Below are 26,506 nucleotides of genomic sequence, written 5' to 3' on the forward strand. Positions count from 1 at the left end.
TCAACTTGTGTCAGGCTTCGGGGCTTCCTTGGAGCAGCCCAGAGGACAGCTGGAAATGGACACTTTCTTCTTGCTCCGGAGCCATCTAGGAAACAAATTGCAAAGTCATCCATGCTGAAGGGGCACAGAGGGGATGGATGCTCGAGTAGAAGAAGAAGAGCTCATTTTTATATGCTGACTTTCTCTACCACTTAAGGAAGAATCAAACCAGCTTACAATCACCTTCCCCTCCCCACAACAGACACCCTATGAGGTAGGTGGGGCTGAGAGAGTGTGACTAGCCCAAGGTCACTCAGCTGGCGTCCTGTGTAGGAGTGGGGAAACAAATCCGGTTCTCCAGATTAGCGTCCTCTGCTCATGTGGAGGGGTGGGGAATCAAACCTGGTTCTCCAGATCAGAGTCCACTGCTCCAAACCACCACTCTTAATCCCTACACCACGCTGGTAGTTGGAGAAATAGGGATGCATCAGTTCACTTGCCGACTCACTGGTACATCTGAGACAATTGCAGCAGGTTGCTGTGAAATGCATTTGCTCTGCGGAAAGATGACTGTAAAAAGACTCACTGGTCCGGAGAAACGCTGGTCTAGAGAGAAAGTTCCTATGTGAAATCTGATCCCCAAGCATAGAGCTCAGTGACCCATGCTGAAGCTGACCTAGGCTGGTTTCCTTGTGTACGTCTTATTGTGTGTGTGTGTGTGAGAGAGAGAGAGAGAGAGAGAGAGAATTGGACATCTGTTCTCCTAGGGAATGTGAGAATAATAGTGAGCTGCTTCACAGGTTTGTCACAGGGACAAATAAATCTAAGATTGCAATCCCATGCATAACAGTTCTAAAAGAGTAGCCACAATAGTCTGTTGCAGCAAGAACATCTGGTGAACTGGATTTGTTTCCCCACTCCTACACATGAAACCAGCTGGGTGACCTTGGTCTAGTCACACTCTCTCAGCCCCACCTACCTCATAGGGTGTCTGTTGTGGGGAGGGGAAGGTGATTGTAAGCTGGTTTGATTTTCAGTACAAGTCCAGTAACCCCACTAAAGACTGACAAAATTTAATCCAGCCATTTTTTTGTGTGCCATCAAGTCACAGCTGATTTATGGTGACCCCGCAGGGTTTTCATGCCAAGAGAAATTAGGAGATGGTTTGCACTTGCCTGGCTCTGTGTCACAACCTCTGTGTTCCTTGGCTGTCTCCCATCCAAATACTAACCAGGGCTGACCCTACTTAGCTTCTGAGATCTGACAAGATCGGGCTAGCCACCCACTGCACTTGTTTAATCCTATGTAGGTTTACCACGGAATAAGTCCCATTGAACTCAATGGAATTTACAACTTGTAAAGCATTTCATAAGCATAAAGCTCTTTATGGCATACATGGAATATGAAGCTCCCTTATATAGTCAGACCATTAGTCCCTCTAGTTCAATTATATACTGTTTCAAAGGTGTGCCCCCATCTTTGGATATCTAAAACCATGGATCGTGGCCACACTTGTACTAAACAGATGTTTCTGCAAACTTGAGGGACCCCCAGGCTTTCAGAAAAATCTGAAATAATAAAAAAATATACTGGGGGGTTTGAATCCCCCCAAAATTCTACCTTCTGCAAGTCTCCCAAGCCCTCCCCTACTGAGCCAGGAAGGAAGTCCTCACTGCCCCTCTTCCCCCAAGCCAGCAAGACCACCACCTGCCCGCTGGAAGGAGGTGGGGAGAGCAGCAAATGTGGGGAGTGAATGGCATGCCAAGGGTGGGGGGGGGGTAGGTGTGGAAAGCAGCAAGGGAGGGGTAGAATGATGGAGAAGGGGTGGGGGGGGGCAAAAGAGATGGGGGTAGGTTGATAGATAAGGGGAGATGGAGAAAGAGAGGGAAGATTGTTAGAGAAAGGGGAAGAGGGAAGGAAGTAAAGGGCGGGGGAGAAGGATCCACCCTCTCTGCAAGTTTCTTGCAGGTCCCACTTGTATTATTTATTAAGGAAAGCATTTAATAAAAAGGAAATAAACAGATGTCAATGTGAGTATTCTCTTTGTAAATTAAAAAAAGGATTTGTGCAACAGCAAAGAATTTTTTGACATTGAGCCATGATCTTCAGTCATATTATGTCATGCAGTTTTAATGAAAGAAGAATGAATGGCTTTGGTCTTTAACATTTCTTCCATGCACAGCACACTGCAGTGGTACAAAGACAGTCCATTGTGTCTGAAATAGAACCAACATGATACACAGTTCTACCAGTCCAGAGACCAAGCAGATCTTCCCGATGTACCCTGCAAAAGGTTTCTGAATACGCCTCGTCCCTATTAGGTGCAAACTGCACATGCTGAGGAACATGTGGAAGGTGCTAAGCAGAGGCACCATCAGGGCCAGACCTCAAGGAGCAAGGCTGAAGCCCCACCTGGCAACTCAGCCCGCCGGGGAGCCCCAAATGCAGCCTTGCGACTCCTGCCCCTTTTTGTGTGTGTTTGGGTGGCTCCTCAAGTCACATCGGACTTATGGTGACCTCTGGTGGGGGTTTCAAGGTGACAGAGGTTCAGAGGTGGTTTGCCATTGCCTGCCTCCACGTCACCACCCTTGCCAAGGTCAACCCTACTTAGCTTCTGAAATATGAAGAGATCGGACTAGCCTGGGCTAGCCAGGTCAGGGCTATATTTTATTCACTGTGGCACTCCATATTTTGCATTAAAATGAGGAGGAGGAGGAAGCATAGCAGGCAAAGAATAGATAGGAGCAAAGAATGGCGTGTGCAACAGCAGAAGCAGTAGGAGGGAGTCAACTAATAGTTCTTCCCCTGCCCATTTACCCGGCACTAAGCCCTACTCAACAAAATGCAGCTTTCCTCTGAGAAGATATGCCCAGGATTGCACTGTAACAGGGAAAGAGAAAGCTGTGTCTGGGGAAAAGCAGTCACACTAGGGTGGCCATCCTCCAGGTGGTGACTGGAGATTTCCCACTATTACATCTGATCTCCGGGAGACAGAGATAACTTCACTTGGAGAAAATGGCTGCTTTGGAAGCTGAACGCTGGCATTATACCCCATTGAAGTCCCTCCCCTCCCCAAGCCCTGCCCTCCTCAGGATCCAGCCCCCAATATCTCCAGGTATTTCCCAACCCAGAGCTGGCAACCCTAAGTCACACACACAGCCCTGTAACATCCAGCAACATCCCAAACCTGCTTAAATAGTAGTGTTGAAGGAAACATTTGGAAATGGGATTCTGGATTACAGACCCCTTAAGTATATACTTTACATATCTAAAGAGCCCCTATTTACATAGACAGACAGCAGGCATCTATATTCTTCATTGCGTTGCTCTGATTTCTCCAATCTTCTAAGGGTCACATTTTCCCCAGTCAGTGCTGTTTTATGTATAAATAAATAAGCCTCTGTAAGTCCAAGCGGACTTACTTCAGAGTAAGTGGGCCCAGGCTTGCAGATCATAAAACAACAGTCAGTTAGTGGCTGGATCCTACACTAGGGAGAGCCTCCCATAAGATCATTAAGTATCTAAAGGCTGAACACACACACCAAAAATAACCTCCACCGAAATCAATGTCATTGTAAGCAGACTTATTGGATAGAACATAGGTAGCAACAGTATTATTTGCTTCACACCTGGAAGCAGTTTTGGCCCATTCTAAGGAAGTGTTGACAAAACTTTGGGTGATCTATACTTCCTTTTCTCATGCCTCTGAATTTCAACACAAGGAGAGAGAATAAGCAAGAACCCTTTGCATGAAACCCGAGAGTGTTGGGCTAGGAAGTGCAAAAATGCTGGGATGAAATCCATTTATTTCCAAGGGAAAGCCACAGAAGCAGATGTGAAGGAAAGCGAGAGAAGACCTTATCACCAGTTAATTCAAACATACCTTCTGTGTAGCGTCACGACTACAGTGATAAAAGAGGCTGCTCCAGCAATACCAGCTGTTGCTATAGCCACTGTAGTGGCAGTAGAACCTGGAGCCTCTAGAACAGGAAACAAAGAATTTAGTGTGGATCCCACATACCTTCCACAAGCCCACCAAAAAGACAGACGCCTGGAAAACTAGGTCCCCCATGTGCTATTGTATTGCTAGGGTTTCTGTTGCTAGTGCAGGAAAGACAGTGGAGTGGTTGATAGGAACTCTGAACAAAACCATTCGTCATTTACAGTGTCCAAAGGCAACTTTGGGGCTTCTTTGTCTCTGTGTTCACCACTAAGAGAGAAGATTGTGTGGAACAGGATAGCATGTCTGTTTTTTCCAACCCAGTTCTGCATAACATATCAGCTTGAAATGGCCCCACAGCTGTTTTATGCTGGCGCTGTTAAAATAAATGTAATGATTTTTTTAAAAGTGTATCTGGCTTTGCAGATTTGCTCCCAGCCATGTTTGGAGTTGGCTACTCTCTTCCAAAATGAATGCATAAAGCAGGGGTGGGGAACGTCAGGCCCGGGGGCCGTTTAAGGCCCGTGAAATCATTTGGTCTGGCCCTCCATGGGTCCTGGCAGATCTCTAGCTCAGAGGGATCTAAGACTGGTGATCCGCCCCCTCCCTTGGACAGGAATAGCCTCTAATCAAGGCAGATGTGAGTTTGTTTTGCTGAGAAAAGGAACCTTTTCCCCCTTGCAGAAGAGTGGTTAGCTATGGAGCTGCTAGGACCGCCCAAGAAACTGTGTTAACCCTTTCCCACCTGGGCCATGGAGAAACGTATTCCCTCTGTACTACAAGAGGGCTGGGGGCGGAAGTGGCAACAATGGAGCAGTTAAAGGGGGGAGAGCCAGAATGTGCAGGGTGTGTGTGAGTTCTTTGCCAGTGTGTCCTAATTTCATCCCTGCAGGCAGAGGTAGCAGGAGCCGGCTGTAGAATCCGGCCCCGACCATGCGGAGCAGGAGCAACTACGGTGTGTGGCTGGACTGCTACGCCCAGCTGGTGCAACAGACCACCCTGTGCCACCAGGTGGGTGAGTGCACCCCTGGTTGGATGCCTGCCTGCTTGCCTGCACTGGGGGGGTCATCTGGGGCAGCTGCCTGCTTGGGGCTTGGTCAGCGAATTTTTAAGCTGATAATTTTCTATGGCCCTTGGTGTTATAAATATCCAAATGATGTTATAAATATCCAAATGGCCCTTGGCGGAAAAAAGGTTCCCCACCCTTGGCATAAAGCAACCCCAATACTGGGTCCTGCTCAACTAAGTAGGTTAGCAATTGCAGCAAGGTAGCCCTTGCAACTTTCCCCTAGAAGAACAGTCAGGGAACAGCCAACCAGTGATGCTCTTATATATTATAGTATATTGTTGTCCTGTGAAATGGTGACATTGCATGTTCTGCCACACAGGAGAAGTTGGAAGGAAAGGCACTTGAATGAGGTACTCTCACCCACTTTATGCATCTATCGAAGCGGCCTCTGGCTCTCACAGAAGCTTACCTCACAATAAATTTGTCAGCCTTTTAAGGTGGCATGGACTCACGGTTATTTTGTTATTCACTGAGACTCCTAGGTTCCTTCTAACCCCTCAGGAGGAGAGAGTAGAAATTAGGTCATTGCTTATCCTTCAGCCCACCATTTGCGAAACTGCCAGCTTGCATACCCCACGCCCGCTTGACCTCAAACCTACTGATGCAAGTGGTGCCATCTTGAGACAGAGCCAGGGAACCCTCACAGACACACTTGAAGCCCCCTGGGGTGTTCACACAAACCAGCGAGGAGGGGCATGGATTCATCCGGCTGGGCTCACATTCATTGATGTCTAAACGACATTGGGGAAGGTAGAGAAAAAGAAAAGAACTCTTAGAGCATTGCCCACCAATGAAAAGAGAGGCTGAAAGGCAGGAGGAGGAGATGGGACAAAAAAAAAAAAGAGCCTTCTTTGTTCCCAAACTGGCACAAGGTCTCTACCACCCTTAAAAACATGCTTAAAATATACTGAGACCGTGAACTGCAATCAAAGTGTGGAGGAGAGTGGACAGTGAAGCAATAACGGGACAAGGAAAGGACCATTAGTTAAAACACAGCAAAGTCATGACAAGAAGTGAAAATGAGAGGACCAAAAGGTTTTTAAAAGTGTGACATAGGCCACAGATTGTCCCCTTGTTACTGTTTCTACAGTCGATCTCACCTTGGCAAATAGGCAAGATGGTGCTCCATTCCCTTTCCTCAGCATTGCAGGCGATAGAGGAAGGACCTTCCAGTGTGTAACCTTGCTGGCATTCAAAGAACACCTGTGATTTGCAGCGTACAAAGTAGGCATCTTTGACCATTGGGACTGGACCGCATGGTGTACCTGTGGCGATCAGAGAATGCAACAAACGGCTTTCTCAGGAAGTGGATAATTTTTAAAGACCACACTGTACTTCTCAGGTGTAGGTTTGATACATTATATCTTCCAAAACAAAAAAGGGGTGTTAAGGAAAAAATAAAGATGATGATGTCTTCATGAGACGGTAGTGTGTTTGCATTGAGATGAGTGTACGAAGGAGAACACAAAATAGTTGCCTCTCTGTTTGTAGGCACCAGTAAAAAGTTTTTTTTTTAAGTTGCTATCTACCAAAACAGTGTGACACAATACATAAAAGATAATCTCTCCAAAACCCAGACGCTTTGCATAAGCCTGCACATTGCTGAGAATTGGCTTTTCCCTCTAGTTCATAAACTGGCATTTCAGGTTCCAGGGTCAACCTCAGGGGATGCCCTGGTCAGGCACTTGCTGAGGATCAGGACCCAACAGAAGGCCCGCCCTAACTGGAACTATGAGATCCCTCTCCCAAAGTGTCTGAGGACAGTAGAGAAAGCAGAGCTCAAGAGAATCTTGAACTTTGCTGCTGCTTTAGGAGCTCTTCTACCAAGAAATGGGGGGGGGGGGTTTGCCCCAGAGGCTCCTGCATCAACATAGGCATTAACTGGGGTCACTTCCTGATGGAAAGAGCACTGGGGAGAATGGAACCCTGGCCCCTTTACACTCTGCTGGCACCCATGAAGCTAAAATGAGTGCCAGAGAGTTGTGCTCCATGGGTGCCAGCAGAGCCACAGCTGAATGAATTAGATAGGGAAGAGAAAGTTTGCTATGATTTGTGCAGCTGTGAAGTTGGGACCACTCCTGGCTACCCATTGGTCTTAAGACCTGTAGCCACCCCTGTCAGGTTCTACCTGTTGGGTCTTCTCTCCATGCTGTCAGGTTCACTCTTGAAATCTGAGGGCTTTTGCAGGATACAAAGTCATCCGGAAAGTGACTGCTTGAAAAGACATCTGCTGGGAGGTGGCTGAGGTGCGTGTTCTGGCAGAGGATCTGGAACAAGGTTACCTTGGCCAGCTCTTCTCTTTGGTGAGGAGTGAACACCCCTTCATTCTCCCACCAGAATCTGCAAAATCAAAGCCATACTGGGAAGCCAGAACCCTTGCATCAGTACATAAGGATGCAGCCAGTTCATTTATCTCAGTGAGTTTAAGTGAGAAATGAGGGCTACAAATGAAGTCAATACATTTGTCGCACTCATGGTAGGTTTTTGCACCGCTGCACTAAAGCAGAATCAAAACAAGAGTCTTAGGGAAGCGACCTCCCCACACTTTGGAACGGGGAAGCACAGTTTGTACAGCGAAGGCCTACATGATCCTTTTTTATGTGGCTTGCCAGGATCTTCCAGCAAACCACAACAGTACTTGCGATGGCATGCATGTGCATTTCATCTCTGGATTCTTTCAAAATCCCCATGCAGATGATGCCTACACGTTGAGAAGCCCACCAATTCTCTAATAGGGGCACAAAATGTTAATGTAAATCAGCACATTCTGCAATCCCTTTGTGCAGACTACCAGAAACAAGCCAGGGACAAAAGCAGAATTAGGACTTCTGTGTGGCAGGTATTGCATGATGCAGAATGACAGCACCTGTTAATGCCTGATCCCCCAAGCATAATTCCACCCACTTTGGCTTGCTGCTTCCTAGACCTGGGATGAATTTGTATATGGGTCTACCCACAAAAAAACCCCTACACATAGAAAACTAGATATCAAGCAAAAGGGTTCTCCCGTAGCTTTCCCTTTGATATGCTAGTTTTCCTTCTGCTGGAAGGTTTTTTTTTTTTTAAAGGAGCATTCAGTCCTGTAAAGCCTCACCTACTCCCTGAAGCCATCCAGACACACGTTATCAACTCAGAGACAACGAGGTCTGCATATTTTCACATTCATCCCTTGCTTCCCTCATCTCTCCCTTCCTTCTCTCTACTGCGTTCCCACTGACAATTTTAGATTGAAGGCTAGGAACTATTTTAAGCCTATAAAATACTTAGAAGCACCATGCACACCTGTGGGGCAGAATAAAATAAATAACAAAAACAATGCCTATTATTTCCCCGAAAGACAAACAATGTGTTTAATATATGTCAGCATGCTCTGCCCCACTTGTCCAAATGCAGGTCATACTTCACTAACCTACTAAGGCTACTCTATACAAGACACATCCTTTAAAGTTAATGGTAATCACCCATTTGAACTCAACATTAATTTATTCAGAGCAAACATCATCCCTAGTTATGTTGCTACACATCAACACTGACCTGGTATGCAAGTTTCCCACTTCACCCATAAATCTGCACTGACAGGGTAGGGGGTGGGGGATCCTCTCAAGCAATCTGGACCAGGAACACTGTGAGGTGACTAAAGGTATCTAAAGCCCTTATTGAGTGATCTTGAAAACGTGGCCCTTTGGATATGATGAGTAGGGTTGCCAACCTCCAGGTACTGTGGTAAACCAAAGTTAGCGTGCTGTAAGATAATTAGCAAACCAAAAAACAGCAACAAACCGCATTGTAATTTACAGCTAGCGTTGGCCCCTGAGGAAGGCTGTCAGCATAAGCCGAAACAGAAAGGAAACCGGACTTCTGTCGAAATGACTTATCACCTTACCTCTTGAAGAGAAGGACACTTTCCTAGTTAATATTCTAGGACTGTATATTATCCTTATTGTGGCCGTGTATGTACCTTTGGACATTGTCCATTATTGCACCAGATACAGGATGTATCTTTATATGCTTTATTGAGCATAAATTTGAATTGTTTGCAGTTTGTTGCTGTTTTTTGGTTTGCTAACCTCCAGGTACTAGCTGGAGATCTCCTGCTATTACAACTGATCTCCAGCCGATAGAGATCAGTTCACCTGGAGAAAATGGCCGCTTTGGCAATCGGACTCTATGGCATTGAAGTCCCTCCCCAAACACCGCCCTCCTCAGGCTCCGCCCCAAAACCTCCCACTGGTGATGAAGAGAGACCTGGCAACCCTAATGATGAGGAGACTCTTTTATTGCAGCTGCAGAAAAGCAATCCTCACTAAGTCCCTGACGGGCTTGAAAAGTTGTTATCCCACTTATTGCTTTTGAGACAACCTCCTCAGAAACATCCCTAGACTGCTTTCAGATATAAAATATTTCCAGTGCTGGCTCCACTATGAAGGAAAAGTGATGTGTACTCTAGACTACTTCTCTCTTGTGTGCATCCAGAAATACCCACAGGCCTTCAGCAGTTTCCCTTCTACTCCATGGTAACAAAAGTGTTTAAGTAATAGGTTTATTTTTCCAGTGTTTTGTTTGGGGGGGTTTACTTTAACTAAATGTCTCTAGCCATGAAGAATGATTCACTTTTGCTGCCCTCTGCAGGGATGGAGCACATTTTAAAATAACCGGCATTGTGTTGCGAAGAGATAAACAGTATTTGAACACAGCCCTCTGGGAAGTCACTTGAGGGGAACCACTAACAGCAGCTGTGCTATCCCTTACCGGTCCCCATCTCGTAGGGCCTGGAACTGCCTTCCCAGCAAGCAAGCAAGAAGTTCTCCGACTCGGGCATTAGGGAGGAGAGGTTCTGCTATGGCACCAATCCAGATATCAATGTTTTCAGGTGTCCCATACAGCTTGAGTAGTTTGTGAGCCAGGTAGCTGCTGTTGAGGATATGCTGTAAGTCAGAGAAACTGTGAGCCTCTGGAAGACCACAGAATTTCCTCCAGGAGTTGTAACCTGCAGGCAGCACCAGAAGATGGCATTTGAATCTCATATCATAATTCTAAGGGGAGGTGTCCGACCTGCCATTGATACCATCCCCTCTTAGGTGCTTCTGGGTAATATCACATACCTAGCAGTCCATGGTCCCGGCCTCTTTGCAGGTTCAGCGCGGCCAGGTCAAGAGACAGGGCCTTCTTGGGATGAAACAGCTTCTCAGTCAGCTCCTCTGGCATCATCTGAGTGGGTGTTTGGAGCTTTGCACAGCTGAATATTTCTCCCCTCAGGATAGGATCAATCCCTCCTAAGGTTGAAAATAAAATTGGGAACTTCAAACTCAGTTAAAACAAAGCTATGTACATCTTCCTCATGACAAGGCTCTGTAATGTAGAGCAAGGATGACTTTTCACTGTTCACACATTTTGTATCATGGTATAGATACCCATGCCCTGACCTGGATGGCCCAGGCTAGCCTGATCTCATCAGATCTCAGAAGCTAAGCAGGGTCAGCCTTGGTTAGTATTTGGATGGGAGACCACCAAGGAATACCAGGGTTGCTGTGCACAGGAAGGCACTGGCAAACCACCTGTGTTAGTCTCTTGCCATGAAACACCCCCCCCCCCAAAAAGGGGGTCACCATAAGTCGGCTGCGACTTGCAGGCACTTTACACACACACATAGATACTCACATCCAAATCAAATACATATGCATACCAGGCCATCTCAGAGGGCCAGAGAGGCCCAGGACACTTCCAGATTTTGAGGTCACTGGAAAAGACAGTCAAGTTGAAGGCAGCAGGAAAAGAGGAAGACCCAACAAGAGATGGATTGACTCAATAAAGGAAGCCACAGCCTTCAATTTGCGAGATCTGAGCAAGGCTATCAAAGACATGACATTTTGGAGGACTTTCACACACACACACAGCCATAACAAAAATGAAAAATTATAATACATGATGATGTGCGTAAAAACAAGCTGTGAAACTTATCAAATGCAAAAAATAATAATATCAGATGTCTACATTTGAGGCCCCCTTTAAGCTTAAGGTCCAGGCCAAATGGCCCTTCTGCCATCTGGCCTCACTCCAAACCTCAGATGGACCACTTTGGTACAGGGAAGAGCTACAGCATGGCTGCAGTGTAGGCCCTTTTCTGAAAGCCTGTAGCAGCTTGAGGAGCCCAAACTAGCCTGAGCTCAGAAGGTAAGCAGGGTTGGCCACTGTTAGTACTTGGATGGGAGACCACCAAGGAAGATTGCAGAGGGAGGCAATGGCAAACCACCTCTGCTCATCTCTTGCCTGGAAAGCCTCATGTGGGGTTGCCATTAGTCAGTTGCAACTCACTGGGGACTTAATTATTATTAAAGCTTTTGACCATTACCTTTACAATGTATGCAGAAACCATACTAGAATAACACGAGAGGGACCCCTAAGCAGAAGCGTACATTATGAGAACATGTGAATGACTGACTGTAGCCACGCACAGAATTCACAAGTAGCATAGCTGTAAATGGAATCTGAGCAAATTAATGGCTCACACAAGTAGCACACATTCTCCACACCTCTGAATGTCATCACAGCGGAAACAATTCTTTCTTGGCATTCTCCATGGAGCCATGAGTCTTGTATAGCTGTAATTCAGGACTTCTCATCCTGCCATGCTGAGCATCATACACCCACTGGTTTCTTAGCTCACTGTATTTCATCTCCTTAGCACAGGGGTGGGGAACATCAGGCCCGGGGGCCATTTAAGGCCCGCGAAATCATTTGGTCTGGCCCTTCGTGGGTCCTGGCAGATCTCTAGCTCAGAAGGATCTAAGACTGGTGATCCACCCCCTCCCGCAGACAGGAATAGCCTCTATTCAAGGCATATGTGAGTTTGTTTTGCTGAGAAAAGGAACCTTTTCCCCTTGCAGAAGAGTCGTTAGCTATGGAGCTGCTAGGACCGCCCAAGAAACTGTGTTAGCCCTTTCCCACCTGGGCCATGGAGAAACGTATTCCCTCTGTACTACAAGAGGGCGGAAGTGGTGACAATGGAGGGGTTAAAGGAGGCAGGGCCAGAATGCGCGTGCGGGGGGGGGGGTGTTCTTAGCCAGTGTGTCCTCATTTCATCCCTGCAGGCAGAGGTAGCAGGATCCGGCTGTAGAATCCAGCCCCGACCATGCGGAGCAGGAGCAACTCTGGCGTGTGGCTGGATAGCTATGCCCGGCTGGTGCAACAGACCATCCTGTGCCACCAGGTGGGCAAGTGTGCCACTGGTTGGATGCCTGCCTGCTTGCTTGGGGCTTAGTCGGCTAATTTTTAAGTTGATAATTTTGTATGGCCCGCGAATGCTGTTATAAATATCCAAATGGCCCTTGGCGGAAAAAAGGTTCCCCACCCCTGCCTTAGCATCACCAACAAGAACAACAGCATGGACCCCCCCCCCCAAAAAGCCATTTTTCTGGAATTCATACATTTGGAAAATTGTTGTACAGTTTCTATGTAACTGATGGTTCACGTGTGGTTGGCCATTGGAGATCAACTGGTTTACTGGGTGGGTTCCTACAAGCCTTGGTGTGCAGGGATTGCTGGGTGTGCACCCATCTACAAATCCTTTGATGTTAACTATGGGATTATGTCTTCCCCCCCTCCCCTGAGAGGTGGTTATTCTGTACCTTCCTCAATGATCCTCCATGGGGAGAAGAAAGACTGATGAAGAGAAATGCTGGGGTGATGGGGATTCTCCTCATAGTTTTCATCCAGACGGGAAAGGAAAGGATTGATGGTGACATGAGCAAAACGAAATGCAGCGGTGGCAAAGACATTGGAGATGCTGGGGTCAACAGACTCATTGTAACCAGAGTATGGAGGCAGGTAGGCCTTGGTGGCTTCTGGGCCAAGGATCTTTGGGATATAGTCCCTCCAGTTTATAATCTACAGCAATCAAACAGAAAGAGGAAAATACATGCCTTAACGTGATCTTATGTCCTGTGAAATTTTTGTTTTTAATCTAGCCAATGCCTTAATAATAAAGAAATACAGGAGACAATGAGGGAGAAATTTCATGAAAAGGAAGAGGGAAAGATACTTTGCCACTCTGGGTAAATAAGGATGAACATTTGCCAAGTGATGATGTATCACAAACATGCATGTCACAATTTGTAAACTGGTTGCTTGCATCAGCATCATCCTGCCAAACACTATGGAGAATTTACCACCCAGTATGTGCAGTGCTGCCCTGACCTGGATGGCCCAGGTTAGCCTGATCTCGTCTAATCTCAGAAGCTAAGTAGAGTCGAGCCTGGTTAGTACTTGGATGGGAGACCATCAAGGAATACCAGGATCGCTATGCAGAGGAAGGCAGTGGCAAACCCCCTCTGTTAGTCTCTTGCCTTGAAAATCCAATTGGGTTGCCATAAGACGGCTGTGACTTAATGGCACTTTATACACACATACATGTGCAGGGCCGTAGCCAGCCTTTTTCACTAGTAGGGACTGCCAAATTTTCAGATGGGGATTCAAAAGAAAAGAAAAGAAAAGAAAAGATAGAGGGAAAGAAAGAGGGAAAGGAAACTGAATAATTCATAGGTCGTATGACTTTGGGCATTCTAGCTTCTATGAATTGTTAGAAACATATACATTAAATACCTACATTTGCATTCACAAACGTTTACTTACTTGTTAAATTAATAATAATTTCCTTAAATTACTCCTTTGTCTCATTTATGCCCCTACCTCCTCCTCTTCCTTATCTTGGTTCTCTGTTTCTATCTACCCTTCTGTTAGGATTCTTTTTCACAGTACATCAATAATTCTGCACCTTTCCTCAACTCTCTTCCCTTGATCTATCTGCCTCATGAGAGCCTCATGAGAGCCAGTGTGGTGGTTTGGAGCAGTGGACACTGATCTGGAGAACCGAGTTTGATTCCACACTCCTCCACATGAGCGGCGAAGGCTAATCTGGTGAACCCGGTTGGTTTCCCCACTCCTCCACATGAAGCCAGCTGGGTGACCTTGGACTAGTCACAGTTGTCTTAGAGCTCTCTCAGCCCCATCTACCTCACAGGGTGTCTGTTGTGGGGAGGCGAAGGGAAGGTGATTATAAGCCAGTTTGATTCTTCCTTAAGTGGTAGAGAAAATCAGCATATAAAAACCAGCTCTTCTTCTTATTTTCATCATCATCATCATGGTTTCCCTATATCTCTTTTCAAGCCTCACTTGTTCCATAAAACAATTCCTTTTTCTAGGGACTGGGTGATATTTTAAACCCAGACAGGCTGGCAACTTTCTCTTCTCCCGAAACCAACCAACCGAACGAACAAAGTAACTAAAACCAACTGGATTGCAAACTTTCTGAATGTTTTTGCCCTGTGTACTTGGAGTGTCCTTGAACATTCCTTATCATAGTGGCTCAGCTAGTCAGTGTCAAAAGCTTCACCATCACGAGAACAATACTGTATAGGTTAACTGCTTGATTCTGATTTTTTTAAAAAGACAAACACCTACATTTTTGAGAACCAAGAAGTTTAATGTCTATATTTTCTCTCAAATTGTATTCCAATATCACATGTAACTGTGTTGAAGGAAAAATGGACATGATGAACCCAGCTGGTTACCAGGTTCTTGGATACACCTCATGCCTCCCTTGTCACACCAAGAATTGTGGTTAAACACTAATTCCAGTTACCCATGACATACGAATGCAGACACACGGAGTAACTGGAATTACTCCTCCTTCCACTAACCAAGATCTTGAAAAGGTAAAGATCCCCTGTGCAAGCACCCATGGGGTCATTCCTGACCTATGGGGTGACGTCACATCCTGACGTTTCCAAGGCAGACTTTGTTTTGCGGGGTGGTTTGCCATTGCCTTCCCCAGTCATCTTCCCTTTACCCCCAGCAAGCTGGGTACTCATTTCACCGACCTCGGAAGGATGGAAGGCTGAGTCAACCTTGAGCCGGCTACCTGAAACCAACTTCCGTCGGGATCGAACTCAGGTCATGAGCAGAGCTTTTGACTGCAGTACTGCAGCTTAACACTCTGCGCCACGGGGCTCCTAACCAAGATCTTAACCAGGGTTTAATCCAGCCTTAGAATCCCAGTTAGTGAGGGGTAAATTAACTCTAGTTGACAAACATACCTACACTCTTAGGTCATAGGTAACATTTCTTGGTGCAAGTAGGGAGAAATGAGGCATATATCCAGTTAACAAATCTGTTTGTTAAACCTTGGAGGCTGTTCTATTTGGTGTAATTGCATTTCACCCAACATTATCTTGGTAATATTTCTTGTTATCCCTCACATTAAGCACCTACTATAGAAGGCATAGTTTCTGCCCCAACAGAAAGCTCAATTATTTGCAGGTGTTCACTTCCTTGCCAGATGCACTTTGACCTAGACATTGCCTTGCGGTTCTTGCATATCTTCACAAGAGGCCTCTTGAGATTAGAAGTGCTTTTATACAAACATATCTGTGTGTGTTAACCTGAGTGAATGTTTCCAGTGTTACCAGCTCTTATCAGATAACAACAGTGAGAGGACAAGGCAAACCCGACTCTCATTATTACTCAGGCCCAACAGAATGACACCCATAGTGTGGCCGGCCTCCTGATGGGCTCTGGAGTTCTGCTGAAATTACACCTGATCTCCAGACTACACAGACCAGTTCCACTGGACGAAATGGCAGCTTTGGAGGGCAGACTGTGTGGCCCTCCCTGCCCAAACTCCACCCTCCCCCTAATCTCCAGGAATTTTCCAAACTGAAATCGGTTGCCTTACTCACATGAAGGGTGCCACGCTGCTTCTCAAAATACCAGCGGTCTGTTGAACTCTTCCTTCCATGCATCAGTTGAAGCAGAACTTACTCTTGTCCTGACATCACAGTATCAAGTGTTCCCCTGTTCCTTAGGGTTGCCAACCTCCAGGTACTAGCTGGAGATCTCCTGCTATTACACCTGATCTCCATTATGCATAGAACTTGACATCACTGAACATCTCTTCAGGAACCTTTAGCTCCCCCTCCTCTTCGCTCGCCATAGTCAAGTCACTTCCGATTCATGGCGACCCTATGAATGAAAGTCCTCCAAAATGTCCTGTCTTTGACAGCCTTGCTCAGATCTTGCAAATTGAAGGCTGTGGCTTCCTTTATTGAGTCAATCCATCTCTTGTTGGGTCTTCCTCTTTTCCTGCTGCCCTCAACTTTTCCTAGCATGACTGTTAGCCCAACTAACAGTTGCAGCTTCTGCCTTATCAAGGGCTGTGACTCCCCTCTGAGGGTCTCCTTCTCCCTTCCCACCACCTCCCAGCAGCAGCCTAATTGGAGGAATGCAGTGCGCATGCTGAAGAACGAGCCATCTTTCTGGGCAACTGGGCCTACCCCACCTCCTACTGCCAGCCTGGGCACCTACCCCCCTCACCCTCCCAGATCCGGCCCTGCTATTTGATACTGATACAACTTTGATTTTTATTGTTTGCTTCGAGCATATGAATGGAAAGGCAGGATACATATTTCACAAAAAGTAATGTTGCAATTTACTAATTGAGTAGACATGGCAGCAGGGAGCCAAACAGATTCATGTCATTTTGTGTCATGCAGGGCTGCCAACTGCTCGGAGGGGAAAAATGTCCTACCACTTTAATGGAGGCTTAATGGCATGTTATTTACCAGATACTGTTGTTTAACTGAATGCCGCGTAAAGGTTCAGCTGTCCATTTCCACATATGAAGTCTCTATTAAAGGGACAGAGCCTTTTTGTCCAGGCCTGCTGGAAACTCCATTTAGGTGACTGAGATACCTTTAGCACCATGGTCCCCCATCTTGTTGAGCCTGTGAACACTTTTGAAGATTTCAGAACAGCAGCAAGCACCACCACAAAATGGCATGTGGAAGCACACTGGTGGACACCATGAGAAGCAAGGGTACCACTCTGGGGATCCGTTATTTAGCATCAGGTATATGGCCCTCCGTGAAAGGCCACTAGTGCAAGAACGAGGCCATGCTATGCTTGATGCTCTAACCTGGAGGTATGCGCCAATGATTTTTCGTGTCTCCTGATACAGGATCTCCCCACTCCACTGGGGGTTGACCTGGTGGAGAGCAGCAGCGATCCTGTTGCTCTCCCGCAGAAACACTGTGTGTAGGACTTGCATTCCTAAATGCTCATTGGACCGCGAATCTCCTGGAAACAAAGAGACTTCATTTTAATGTACACGGCAAATAAGGGGAAAAACACTGCATGCCCCTTGCAAGCTTTAAGCAGGACCGAAGCCATGCTTCTCAGCCTCCTCATTCCCCCCAACATTAACAACTGGCTTTCTGAAGAGCCTCCGACAGAGCTCTGTTATGGACCCAGCAGAATCCATTCTGGGGAAAGAAGCCGTTCTGGCCAGCAGTCGGTGCTGTTGAACTTATTGCAGCATCAAACATACAAGCTTCCTACAACCATTCTGCACACCGTCGCCACAGACCCATAGACGGTCAAAGGGCCTGCCCTAGCGCTGCTTGGCATTGCACAGCCTAGGATGCAGAGGCAGAAAAGGAGAGGCCGGCACTTTTCACAATGGTGTTGTGTTATGACTGTGAAATGGTTTTAAGTCCTAATAACCATAACACAGGAAGAGGTTGATAATTTAGAACAGTTTATTAAGCTTAACAATACATACCGGGTGGGAGCTTCCCAAAAGCGGAGGACAGCTCGCACCCCGAACAAAGGATTGCAACCCCAATTATAACTTTTGGTTAGGGATGTTCCAATTACTTAGACTTGCTAGACATTGGTTATTTTTTTTTTTACTTTAATTAACATAGTGTATAGAGATTGGTAGAAGCTGTCTCTAAGCAGATGCTAGGTCTTGTACAAAACACATTCCTTAAGTAATAGGTAACTCTGAAGCTCTATTGGTAATAGGCCGTACCAAGCAAGCACCAACGGATTACAGTGCTTGCTTGGTCTCTTAGTTGTGGATGCCACCATTTTCAAAGAGTCCTCAGGTGTGTGTGCATATGAATACACAGCATTTTAAACCAGCCCTTACATTTTGGGCTTAGTATTTTCATAACTGCAAATGTGCAGACTGAACATGAGAACATACGTTTAAATATATTTCCCATAGTATATAATAATTTCAGGCATTACAGTTGAAGAGGTAAAGTCGGTAGGTGCAGCTTGCCAAGCAGGGCTGAGAAAAACGGGACCTGCCAAAGTCTCCTCCGCAACCATGGAAGGACCAGGAGACCTCATCTAGCCACCCTGTAAGGAGTAGCAAGCAACAACAATGCAGGTGCCTCTTGCTTACCCGCTATGAAGCAGGGTATGTCAGACACATTGGCAAGACAGGAGTTCCGCGTCAAGGCACAAGGGTTTGGGAATTTCCTCTTGGCAAAAGGCAAAAGAGGGAGGCCGCCATCGGAGAACTCCTGGTTGACAGCTAGGAGACCCAGCTCCTGGGAGCGATTGCGGAGCTTGCTGGCCAGTGAGGCCGAGCTGCCGTATATCATGCTGCCGTCTACAAAGGAGGTGAGGCTGTTCAGTTGCTCTCGAGGCTGCAGCGGTCCCACGAGGAAGCTGGATTCACCACTGCCGCAAGCCGGGGAGGAGCGAATAAAGGGCAGGCACTCCATTTCCCCCTCACCCAGACGCAAGTCGCCGGCAGGGATCTGGTACAAGGGAAGCACAGTGGTGAATGCCCTGTTGCCTACCAGTACAAAGAGATGCTTACTATGAATGGGGTTGCCAACCTCCAGGTGGTAAGAACAAAACAAGTGTACAACATGAAAGCTTAGCAACTAAGTGATTGGTTATATACAAATGTACACGTAAGCATGAAACAGTCTATTGGTGTGTATCTGGAGGCAAAAAGTCCTCTTCTGAGTTTCAAAATTAATCAGTTCAGCAGGATATCCAATAGTAGGTATAAATCCAAAAGCTAGGGGATGGTCGTTTCACATTCGTTTCTTCAGCCCCACATTGCATCATTCATTTTGTAGTAAGTCAATTACATATACAAGTCCATTTCAATTCAACATTCTGCAGCAGCACTGTCAACAGGTTCCCAATGGGATACTAGTGTGGTAAAGATACTAGTTTACTACACTAGTATCCCATTGGGAACCTGTTGACAGTGCTGCTGCAGAATGTTGAATTGAAATGGACTTGTATATGTAATTGACTTACTACAAAATGAATGATGCAATGTGGGGCTGAAGAAACGAATGTGAAACGACCATCCCCTAGCTTTTGGATTTATACCTACTATTGGATATCCTGCTGAACTGATTAATTTTGAAACTCAGAAGAGGACTTTTTGCCTCCAGATACACACCAATAGACTGTTTCATGCTTACTTGTACATTTGTATATAACCAATCACTTAGTTGCTAAACTTTCATGTTGTACACTTGTTTTGTTCTTTCCATCTTCATTACTCATTATAGACGTGTTTTTTGCAACCTGTTTATGTGCATTTGTGTACCACTTTCCCGTGCTAATTTCCAAACCTATTTGGTATAGGCACGGAGGTGCCTTTGTTTTTGTTTTGCTCAACCTCCAGGTGGTGGCAGGAGATCTCCTGCTATTACAACTGATCTCTAGGCGACAGAGATCAGTTCCCCTGGAGAAAATGGCCGCTTTAGCAACTGGACTCTATGGCATTGAAGTCCCTCCCCTCTCCAAACCCCACCCTCCTCAAACTCCACCTCCAAAATCTCCAGATATTTCCCAACCCAGAGCTGGCAACCCTAACTATGAAACAGGAGGAATATGGCAGGTTCTGCTGTTTGGCCCCATGTTGCCTTGTTTTGTTACCTGGATAGGGAAACATGGATTCCGGTTAATGCAAGCATGGGAGCAATCTACTCCATCCATGAAAGAGACTGTGCTGGCACTCTGGGGTGTGAGATCCATGTCATGATCGATCCACTGGCCCCATTCCACCAGCATGTGTGTATAGGAACTGTCCAGGGAGATGTTCTCATTCTGTGTATGCAAGATTTCATGGGATACCTGACGCACCTTAAAGAACAGAGATAAGCGATGAAAGGGAAAGTGAGTTTTCAGGTTTTCTGTTTTTTTAAAAATGTGTTTCCTTTTCATTTAAAACCATCAACACCATTCACAGGAGAATCCATGGTCCACATACCAAAGGTAACGGGAAGCCGTTATAGACCTTTGGTTTATTCCACCCTTTTGGTACAGAGAACCCATCTTCATAGTCTGCCGGGAGCCAGCGGGCATAAGCTGTGTTTGCTGCTCCCCAAAGAGGGTTCTTCCTGTAAGGGAGAGGGAAAAATATGATCTCATTATCCAAATTCCAGAAAATGGTATTACGGCAATTTAATTTGCATACATAGAAGGTATGGTAAAACCATTGCTTGACTGTACCACTGGAAAGTAGGATTGACAATCTCCAACTGGGAGCTGGAGTTCTCCTGGAATTACAACTGATCTCCAGACTACAGAGATCAGTTACCCTGGAGAAAATGGCAGCTGCAGAGGGTGGACTCTATGGGACATCCCTGCTGAGTTCCTTCCCCTCATCTCCAAGAACTTTCCAAACCAGAGTTGGCAACCCTACTTAAAAGTATAGCTGGAGGATCACATGACTGAATACACCCCCCATTCATAAAAAATGTAAAATACCAAGAAGGAAAATTCTTGCCTAGGCCTAGCCTTGCCTCCAATATGTTAGCTTTGTAGGTGCAGGGATTTTTTTTTCTTAATGGGAAAGCTCTCAATTGTGCAATATCCACCTGCAGCCTCTCATTCCTTTCCCTTTACTTTCTCACTGTATCCATAGGCATTTATGTGGTTCCTGTCTACGTAAGCTTGGTCTGTGTATCCTAAAAAGAGGCTCTTTTTTTTTTTTTTTGCTGTGTGCATTTTTTTCCTCTGATGGCAATACCCCATACTTTAGGGTCTAGTGTGAAACTATTGAATCATCTGGAAGCATTTATTGCACACATGGAAGCTGTTAACAAACACATAATCAGTTTAAGTACTTCTTGAAGGGCTGTACTGACATTTCTCTCTTCTCCACTCCATGTTGTATCTTCTGTGGGATTGTTTTAGGGACCTAAATATACGCTATGGGTCTCTTTGGCCTCACTATCTTCAGCTTGAGCGGGGTCGGGGGGGAGTTGCTGGGCCTGCAAAGTTACTGCTGTTCCTGGGGGTGGGGGAATATTACTGCTTTATGACTATCAATAAACTCACCCATTCCAGCGAAGGGCCTTCATGCTAGCTAGATTAAATATATTCCCATCTGCTATAGTTTCTGGCAGATACAGGGGCATACCCTGGAATAAAAGAGTTTGTACCTGCCAGATGGCAAAACCAGAACCAGTTGAACGTATTCTTCTGCATTGTCCCCTGTACCATAATTATAGTCTAGAATTAATAAATCCCCATATTACACCTTCAGAAAATACAACGCGTTATATCATTAAATTTTTACTTGAGGACAAGATTCCTGCTGTCACTGAACATGTGCAATTACATACAATATGAGACATTATTTACAAAAGGACCTACAAAAAGTCATTCATAAGTATTCATATTTTCAAATGTCCCAAAACCGAGTACAAATTCTTCTTCCGCAGACTAATGTCACGTAGTACAATGGATGCCAATAATAATGGAGGATACGGCCGTTTCAAATTCTTGGCTATTTAACAATTAACAATTATTTATCATGTTTTCTTTAAATACCGGACAGGAAGAACGTCTCTCAAACAGCTGATACATACGGGAATTCCCCCCCCTTTTTTTCCACACACCGGTTAGCTATTTAGCAACAAGTAAATCATACTACTGGTATTTCCACACTGAGCTTCTTTACCCTTTTTGGGACCGGCATCAGAATGTTACCCGTGGCGGGACATATATTATAACCTACAATCTGGAAGTGAAAAATAGGTAGAAAATTTTGCAAGATGCCTTCTGTAAGCAATTTTATTGGAATATTTATTTGAATATTTATTGATTAACACTATTTATGACTGATAACATGATTGTGATTTGAATTTTTAAATTATTTATATGAATAGGAAGGACTGAAGAAGAATGGTTAAATAGCCAAGAATTTGAAACGGCCGTATCCCATTATTATTGGCATCCATTGTACTACATGACATTAGTCTGCCGAAGAAGAATTTGTACTCGGTTTTGGGACATTTGAAAATATGAATATTTATGAATGACTTTTTGTAGGTCCTTTTGTAAATAATGTCTCATATTGTATGTAATTGCATGTAGCTATTTATAAAATAATTTGCACTTTGTTTAAGTAGTGTTTCGCTCCTGTACTAATTTCCAAATCTGTTGATAATTGTACAGTGGTGTCTATTTTCTTCTCTGTCACTGAACATGTGGCAGAGTTTCTGATGGCTGTCATCAAAACAAAACAAAAGAATAACGATTAAGTAAATGGTATAAAATTAACCTAGGTTATTTGAAAGCACGGGGCTCCATCATCAGATAGAGTGCCGGGGTCTATTGTAGCTCATAGTCACCTGTTGGATATATGTATTGTTATGTTTGTAGGATGGAGTGTTTTTATAAATCTTTGTACCATTGTTATTTTATATCAGTGTCCTTTCTATGCCAATAAAGGTGTCTGAATCTGAATCTGAGTATCAATATCTTCTGGGCTGCTCGCTCCCCGCCCAGTTTGTATGTTGGTAAATAAAGTAGCCATGACTCTTCAGTATTCTCTTTTCAAATGACACTATATATAAAGTGCTCTGGCATATCGCAACCACTCGTGGAAAACAAGGTGTGTGAAACAGCTTTTATGCCTCAGTTACCACTCTGCATATCTACTCAATTAGTTACAAAGCCAGTGCTGATGAGTTTCTCTCTATGGTTATAATTTGGCCAATGGTTTTTTTGCCAGTTACAAGTCTAAGGGTGCTTTCACACATGCCAAAAAATGCACTTTCAATACACTTTGCAGATGGATTTTACTGTGTGAAACAGCAAAACCCACTTGTAAACAATTGTTAAAGTGCATTGAAAGTGGATTGAAAGTGCATTATTCAGCATATGTGGAACCGCCTTAACTTGTAGATCTGAGCCAGTTTTACCTGTTGTTGCAGGTTCCATCTATGGATCTGTACTTATCAGCTAAACAGGAGTTTGAGCACTTGATGGGCCGGAGCTGGGCAGCACAGCCAGTCACTTTCGCCAAGGTGGAGAGATCACGGCCACTTAGGATCCCTTGCAGAAGAAAAGGGAGAAAGGAGCTACTCCAGAGAGCCATGAGCTGGTGCTTCGGGCATTGTCAGGAAAAGAATGGAGCGCACACCTGTTACATTGCGGTTCCGCTTCTCCTGAGTGTAAACAAGCTGCCGAATGAGCTCCACGGCTGTGTCCATCAGCTCGGCTGCCTGAACGGCCACGTTGGTCTCAGCCTCTGGGTGCTTAAAGAGGCTCAGCAGGTCGCTGGCGCTCAGTGATCCTTTGGCCAGTGCTGCTTTCCCCCTGTGATTACAGAATCAAAGGTTGAGCAGGCTGAAAACTCCTGGGACGTAGGCTCCATGGAGTGGATGGGTAAGCAGGCAGTACAACGAAACAAGGGCATGAACGTCCCGGGGGGGGGGGGGGGCTTCAAGGCTAACAAAATGTATTCCAGTACAACCTTTCATCTGTCAGAGCTCACTTTGCATTGGAAAGGAATGAAGCGAGCTCTGACTTGCTGGAATAAATTTTAAGGGGCTACAGTTCAATCTTGCAGTATCAGACTGACACTGCTACTTCTCTGGGATTCTTAGACAGGGGCATGGGGGAGGAGTAGAAAAAGAACTGGCTCACAGTTGCTTCGATCCCAGGAGGCTGGTACCTGTTTCTAGAGCGGTAGTAAGCCCAAGAGACTAGTTGCTTTGCCCGTTCCAGGGCCTCCTTCACCAATGAGCTTTCACAGTGGTTGTCATTTTCTGAGGCTGGGTAAAAGAGAGTAGTCAACAGAAAGCAAAGAAATACAGGGATCCATGTCCTAATTTGCAGGGTTATCAACCACCTAAACGTACAGATTAGCTAACATAAGCATCTGAAGAAAGTACAAGACATTTGGCTTTGGGTAAAGATTAATATATCACTCTGGCATCTGTTGATGTCTCTTGGTGTGGCCAGACACCAGAACAAACTGTGGCACAGCCTAGGAAAGTGGTTTTCAAGCTGTGTTCCAGAAAACAGGACTATCAGAGCTTTGTCAGTGATAACATCAGTCATAGTGCAAGCCAAACATAAAAGCCAAGCAATCTCTTTATTAAGGCCAACCAAAATAACACAAGAAATAAGCAAACTTCAGTAGATAAGCTTCCCTGAAATCTGATCTTCATTTCAGTTCCTTGGATCTGATCACTCACTGTACAGGGAGCATTTGGTGTGTTCTAGGGATACTCTTCAAAGTCGAAAAGATGCTGGGTGATCCTTCATGATTCTTCCCAGCGTTTTTTAAAAGTAAAGGGTAGTTGTCTTTGGCCCCAATTCAAATCTGTGCCGTGCAAAGAGGGAGAGGGGTTTAGTTCCAACCCTGCATCATTTTATCAAGCCACACACACACACACAGTTAATAGCCTTGGAAGCAACACAGATGGACAAAAAATGGTTATCTGTCAGGATTAGACTGAGAAATGAGAAAGGCCCTAGAGCAAGCCAAGCTGAGTGGCCGCTGTGGTGCTACAAGCCAGCGCTGCAGGGGGCCACACAACTACGTTTTCTTCCAGTAACTGAGAAGATTCGATCATGGATCGCCCAGCAAAGGGTTGTTGTGAGGCCCAATAAGGTTGCTCAGTGTCAGGCTTGAACGTGGGGGTGTGCCCTAAAATGTTCCTGTGAACCCTCTGTAATGTTCCATGGCAGATGAACAGAGGTTTTTGGGCAGCGCATGGAAAGAGTTATTTGACAGTAGGAAGTTTGAAAAAAACAAACAAACTTTGGTGCTGAAAAGCTCTCAAGTTTGCTCTTAAATTATTTCATCCTGGAATCTCCAGTATATAATAGAGGACATAGAAATGCCCCATTAGTGGCTACTAGAACATAACTGTGCCACTCCTCTAGGTTGCTTTCTACCAGAATGCTCCTGCATCATGGGCACATCAGGCTGATTTTTCATTAGCCCATCTCCTTGTGCAGCAGAGTACAGGGATAGTGTTCCTCTTCCTCCAAACATGACACCAAAGAGCTCAGTTGCTGTAATAATGCAATGTGCTGATTACCTGCATTGGTGAGATGAGTATGAAAGGCGAATACGGATATAAGCAAGATTGGTCCGAGTCCAGATACCATTACTTGGATGGGGAAAGCCAGCTTGAAGTGCTGAGGATTGAATACAATGTGGGTTAATAACTGCATCAGTATCGAGAATAAATGAACAATAATCATTGGTTCAGGTTTTGGTTGGATTATTTTAAACTCAATTTTAGGTCTAATCTTAGCGTCATTGTTTTTAAAATTTTAGTAGTCCAAGAAATTCACAGCTGCAATCTCTACATTCTGTTTCTAACTTTTAACCTTTAGAAACTGAAATGTACATGGCCGCAGTTTCCCTCTCTGTAATGTTTACTTATGTTATCTCATGGGCAAATTGCTGGGATAGATTACACGGATGAGCGTGTATTCAGAGATCATGAAATGCAAAATTAACTCATATTGACTGTGTGTTTTATAACAGCATCTATTTCCAAGCTGCCCAGATAACAGCATTCCCTTATCAATGGCAGTCCCTCCATAATACTTAAATTAAGATAGCAGAGGAGCTGAGTTGAGAAAGTGAGCTGGCATCTGGGGCAAAGGAGACAGGGTGACAGGGGGTGACCAGGGGAGGAGAATTCATGCAAGCCTTATCCAGCCAGTGACTTTCAACTCAGCATGAACTCCGTTAAGACACAAGATGCACATTGTTAGGTTAAACTAAGATGAACTTAACTGAACAGCAGATGGGCAGCAACTAATTGTTGCTAAAGAACTTCTCTCCTTTTGCTCAGTGGAGATTACTGTTTACTTCAGGTAGCCTGGGAGACTAGCAGTCTCCAGCATCCAGGCAAATCCACACCTCACCTTTCGTTGCCTGCCCAGCCAAGGCTGCTCTGAGAAGGCCCAGAAATGTGATGACCACCCCCCAGACTGGTCAGCCGTAACATTCAGTAATATTGCCTGGCTTCAAGACAGTCCCCATCACTTTTCTTTCTTTGAGTCAATCAGATGCAGGTTTAGGCAACCATTCCATCAGCTTTTGGATAGCTCAGGGTCCTCACTTTGAAACACTTTCACTCACAGCCCACACAGTTCCAGCCAAAGGAAGGAACAAGAAGCACTCTCCCCACCACCACCACCATGGGTAGTGACAGGGCAGGTTGCATAAAGGTCTCACTGAGGGAATGGCATCAGAAAAACTCATCTCCCAAGGCAGCCAGCTAGTTAAGGTTGCCAGCTCCAGGTTGGGAAATATCTGGAGATTTTGGGGGTGGAGCCTGAGGAGGGCAGGGTTTTGGAGAAGGGAATGACCTCAATAGGGTATAACACCATAGAGTCCACTTTCCAGAGTGACCATTTTCTCCAGGTGAACTGAT

The 26,506-nt window shown here is 45.4% G+C and overlaps 1 protein-coding gene across 1 annotated transcript; it reads right to left on the minus strand.

Moving 5' to 3' along the window:
* On the minus strand, window positions 1–25,107 carry LOC130479590 (eosinophil peroxidase-like). Its single transcript, XM_056851985.1, has 16 exons — window positions 25,008–25,107; window positions 23,683–23,875; window positions 23,242–23,417; window positions 23,021–23,153; window positions 20,077–20,206; window positions 19,743–19,949; window positions 18,235–18,595; window positions 16,957–17,117; window positions 12,614–12,872; window positions 10,091–10,261; window positions 9,738–9,975; window positions 7,117–7,328; window positions 6,089–6,253; window positions 5,561–5,719; window positions 3,863–3,959; window positions 1–85 (listed from the first exon to the last, which is right to left on the minus strand). Exons 1-16 carry the CDS (start codon window positions 25,105–25,107, stop codon window positions 1–3), a joined length of 2,847 nt encoding a protein of 948 aa, XP_056707963.1.
* Window positions 25,108–26,506: the final 1,399 nt, after the last annotated feature.

The sequence above is a fragment of the Euleptes europaea genome, chromosome 6, assembly GCF_029931775.1.
Source record: "Euleptes europaea isolate rEulEur1 chromosome 6, rEulEur1.hap1, whole genome shotgun sequence".
NCBI lineage: Eukaryota > Metazoa > Chordata > Lepidosauria > Squamata > Sphaerodactylidae > Euleptes > Euleptes europaea.

Coding starts and splice junctions, on each gene's coding strand:
- LOC130479590 (XM_056851985.1), bottom strand. CDS start 25,107: ATGTTTGGAGGAAGAGGAACACTATCCCTGTACTCTGCTGCACAAGGA. Junction 18,596..19,742: donor ATCCATGTTTCCCTATCCAG/GTAACAAAACAA, acceptor CCCTTGTACCAG/ATCCCTGCCGGCGACTTGCG. Junction 9,976..10,090: donor CCGGGACCATGGACTGCTAG/GTATGTGATATT, acceptor TGCTGCCTGCAG/GTTACAACTCCTGGAGGAAA.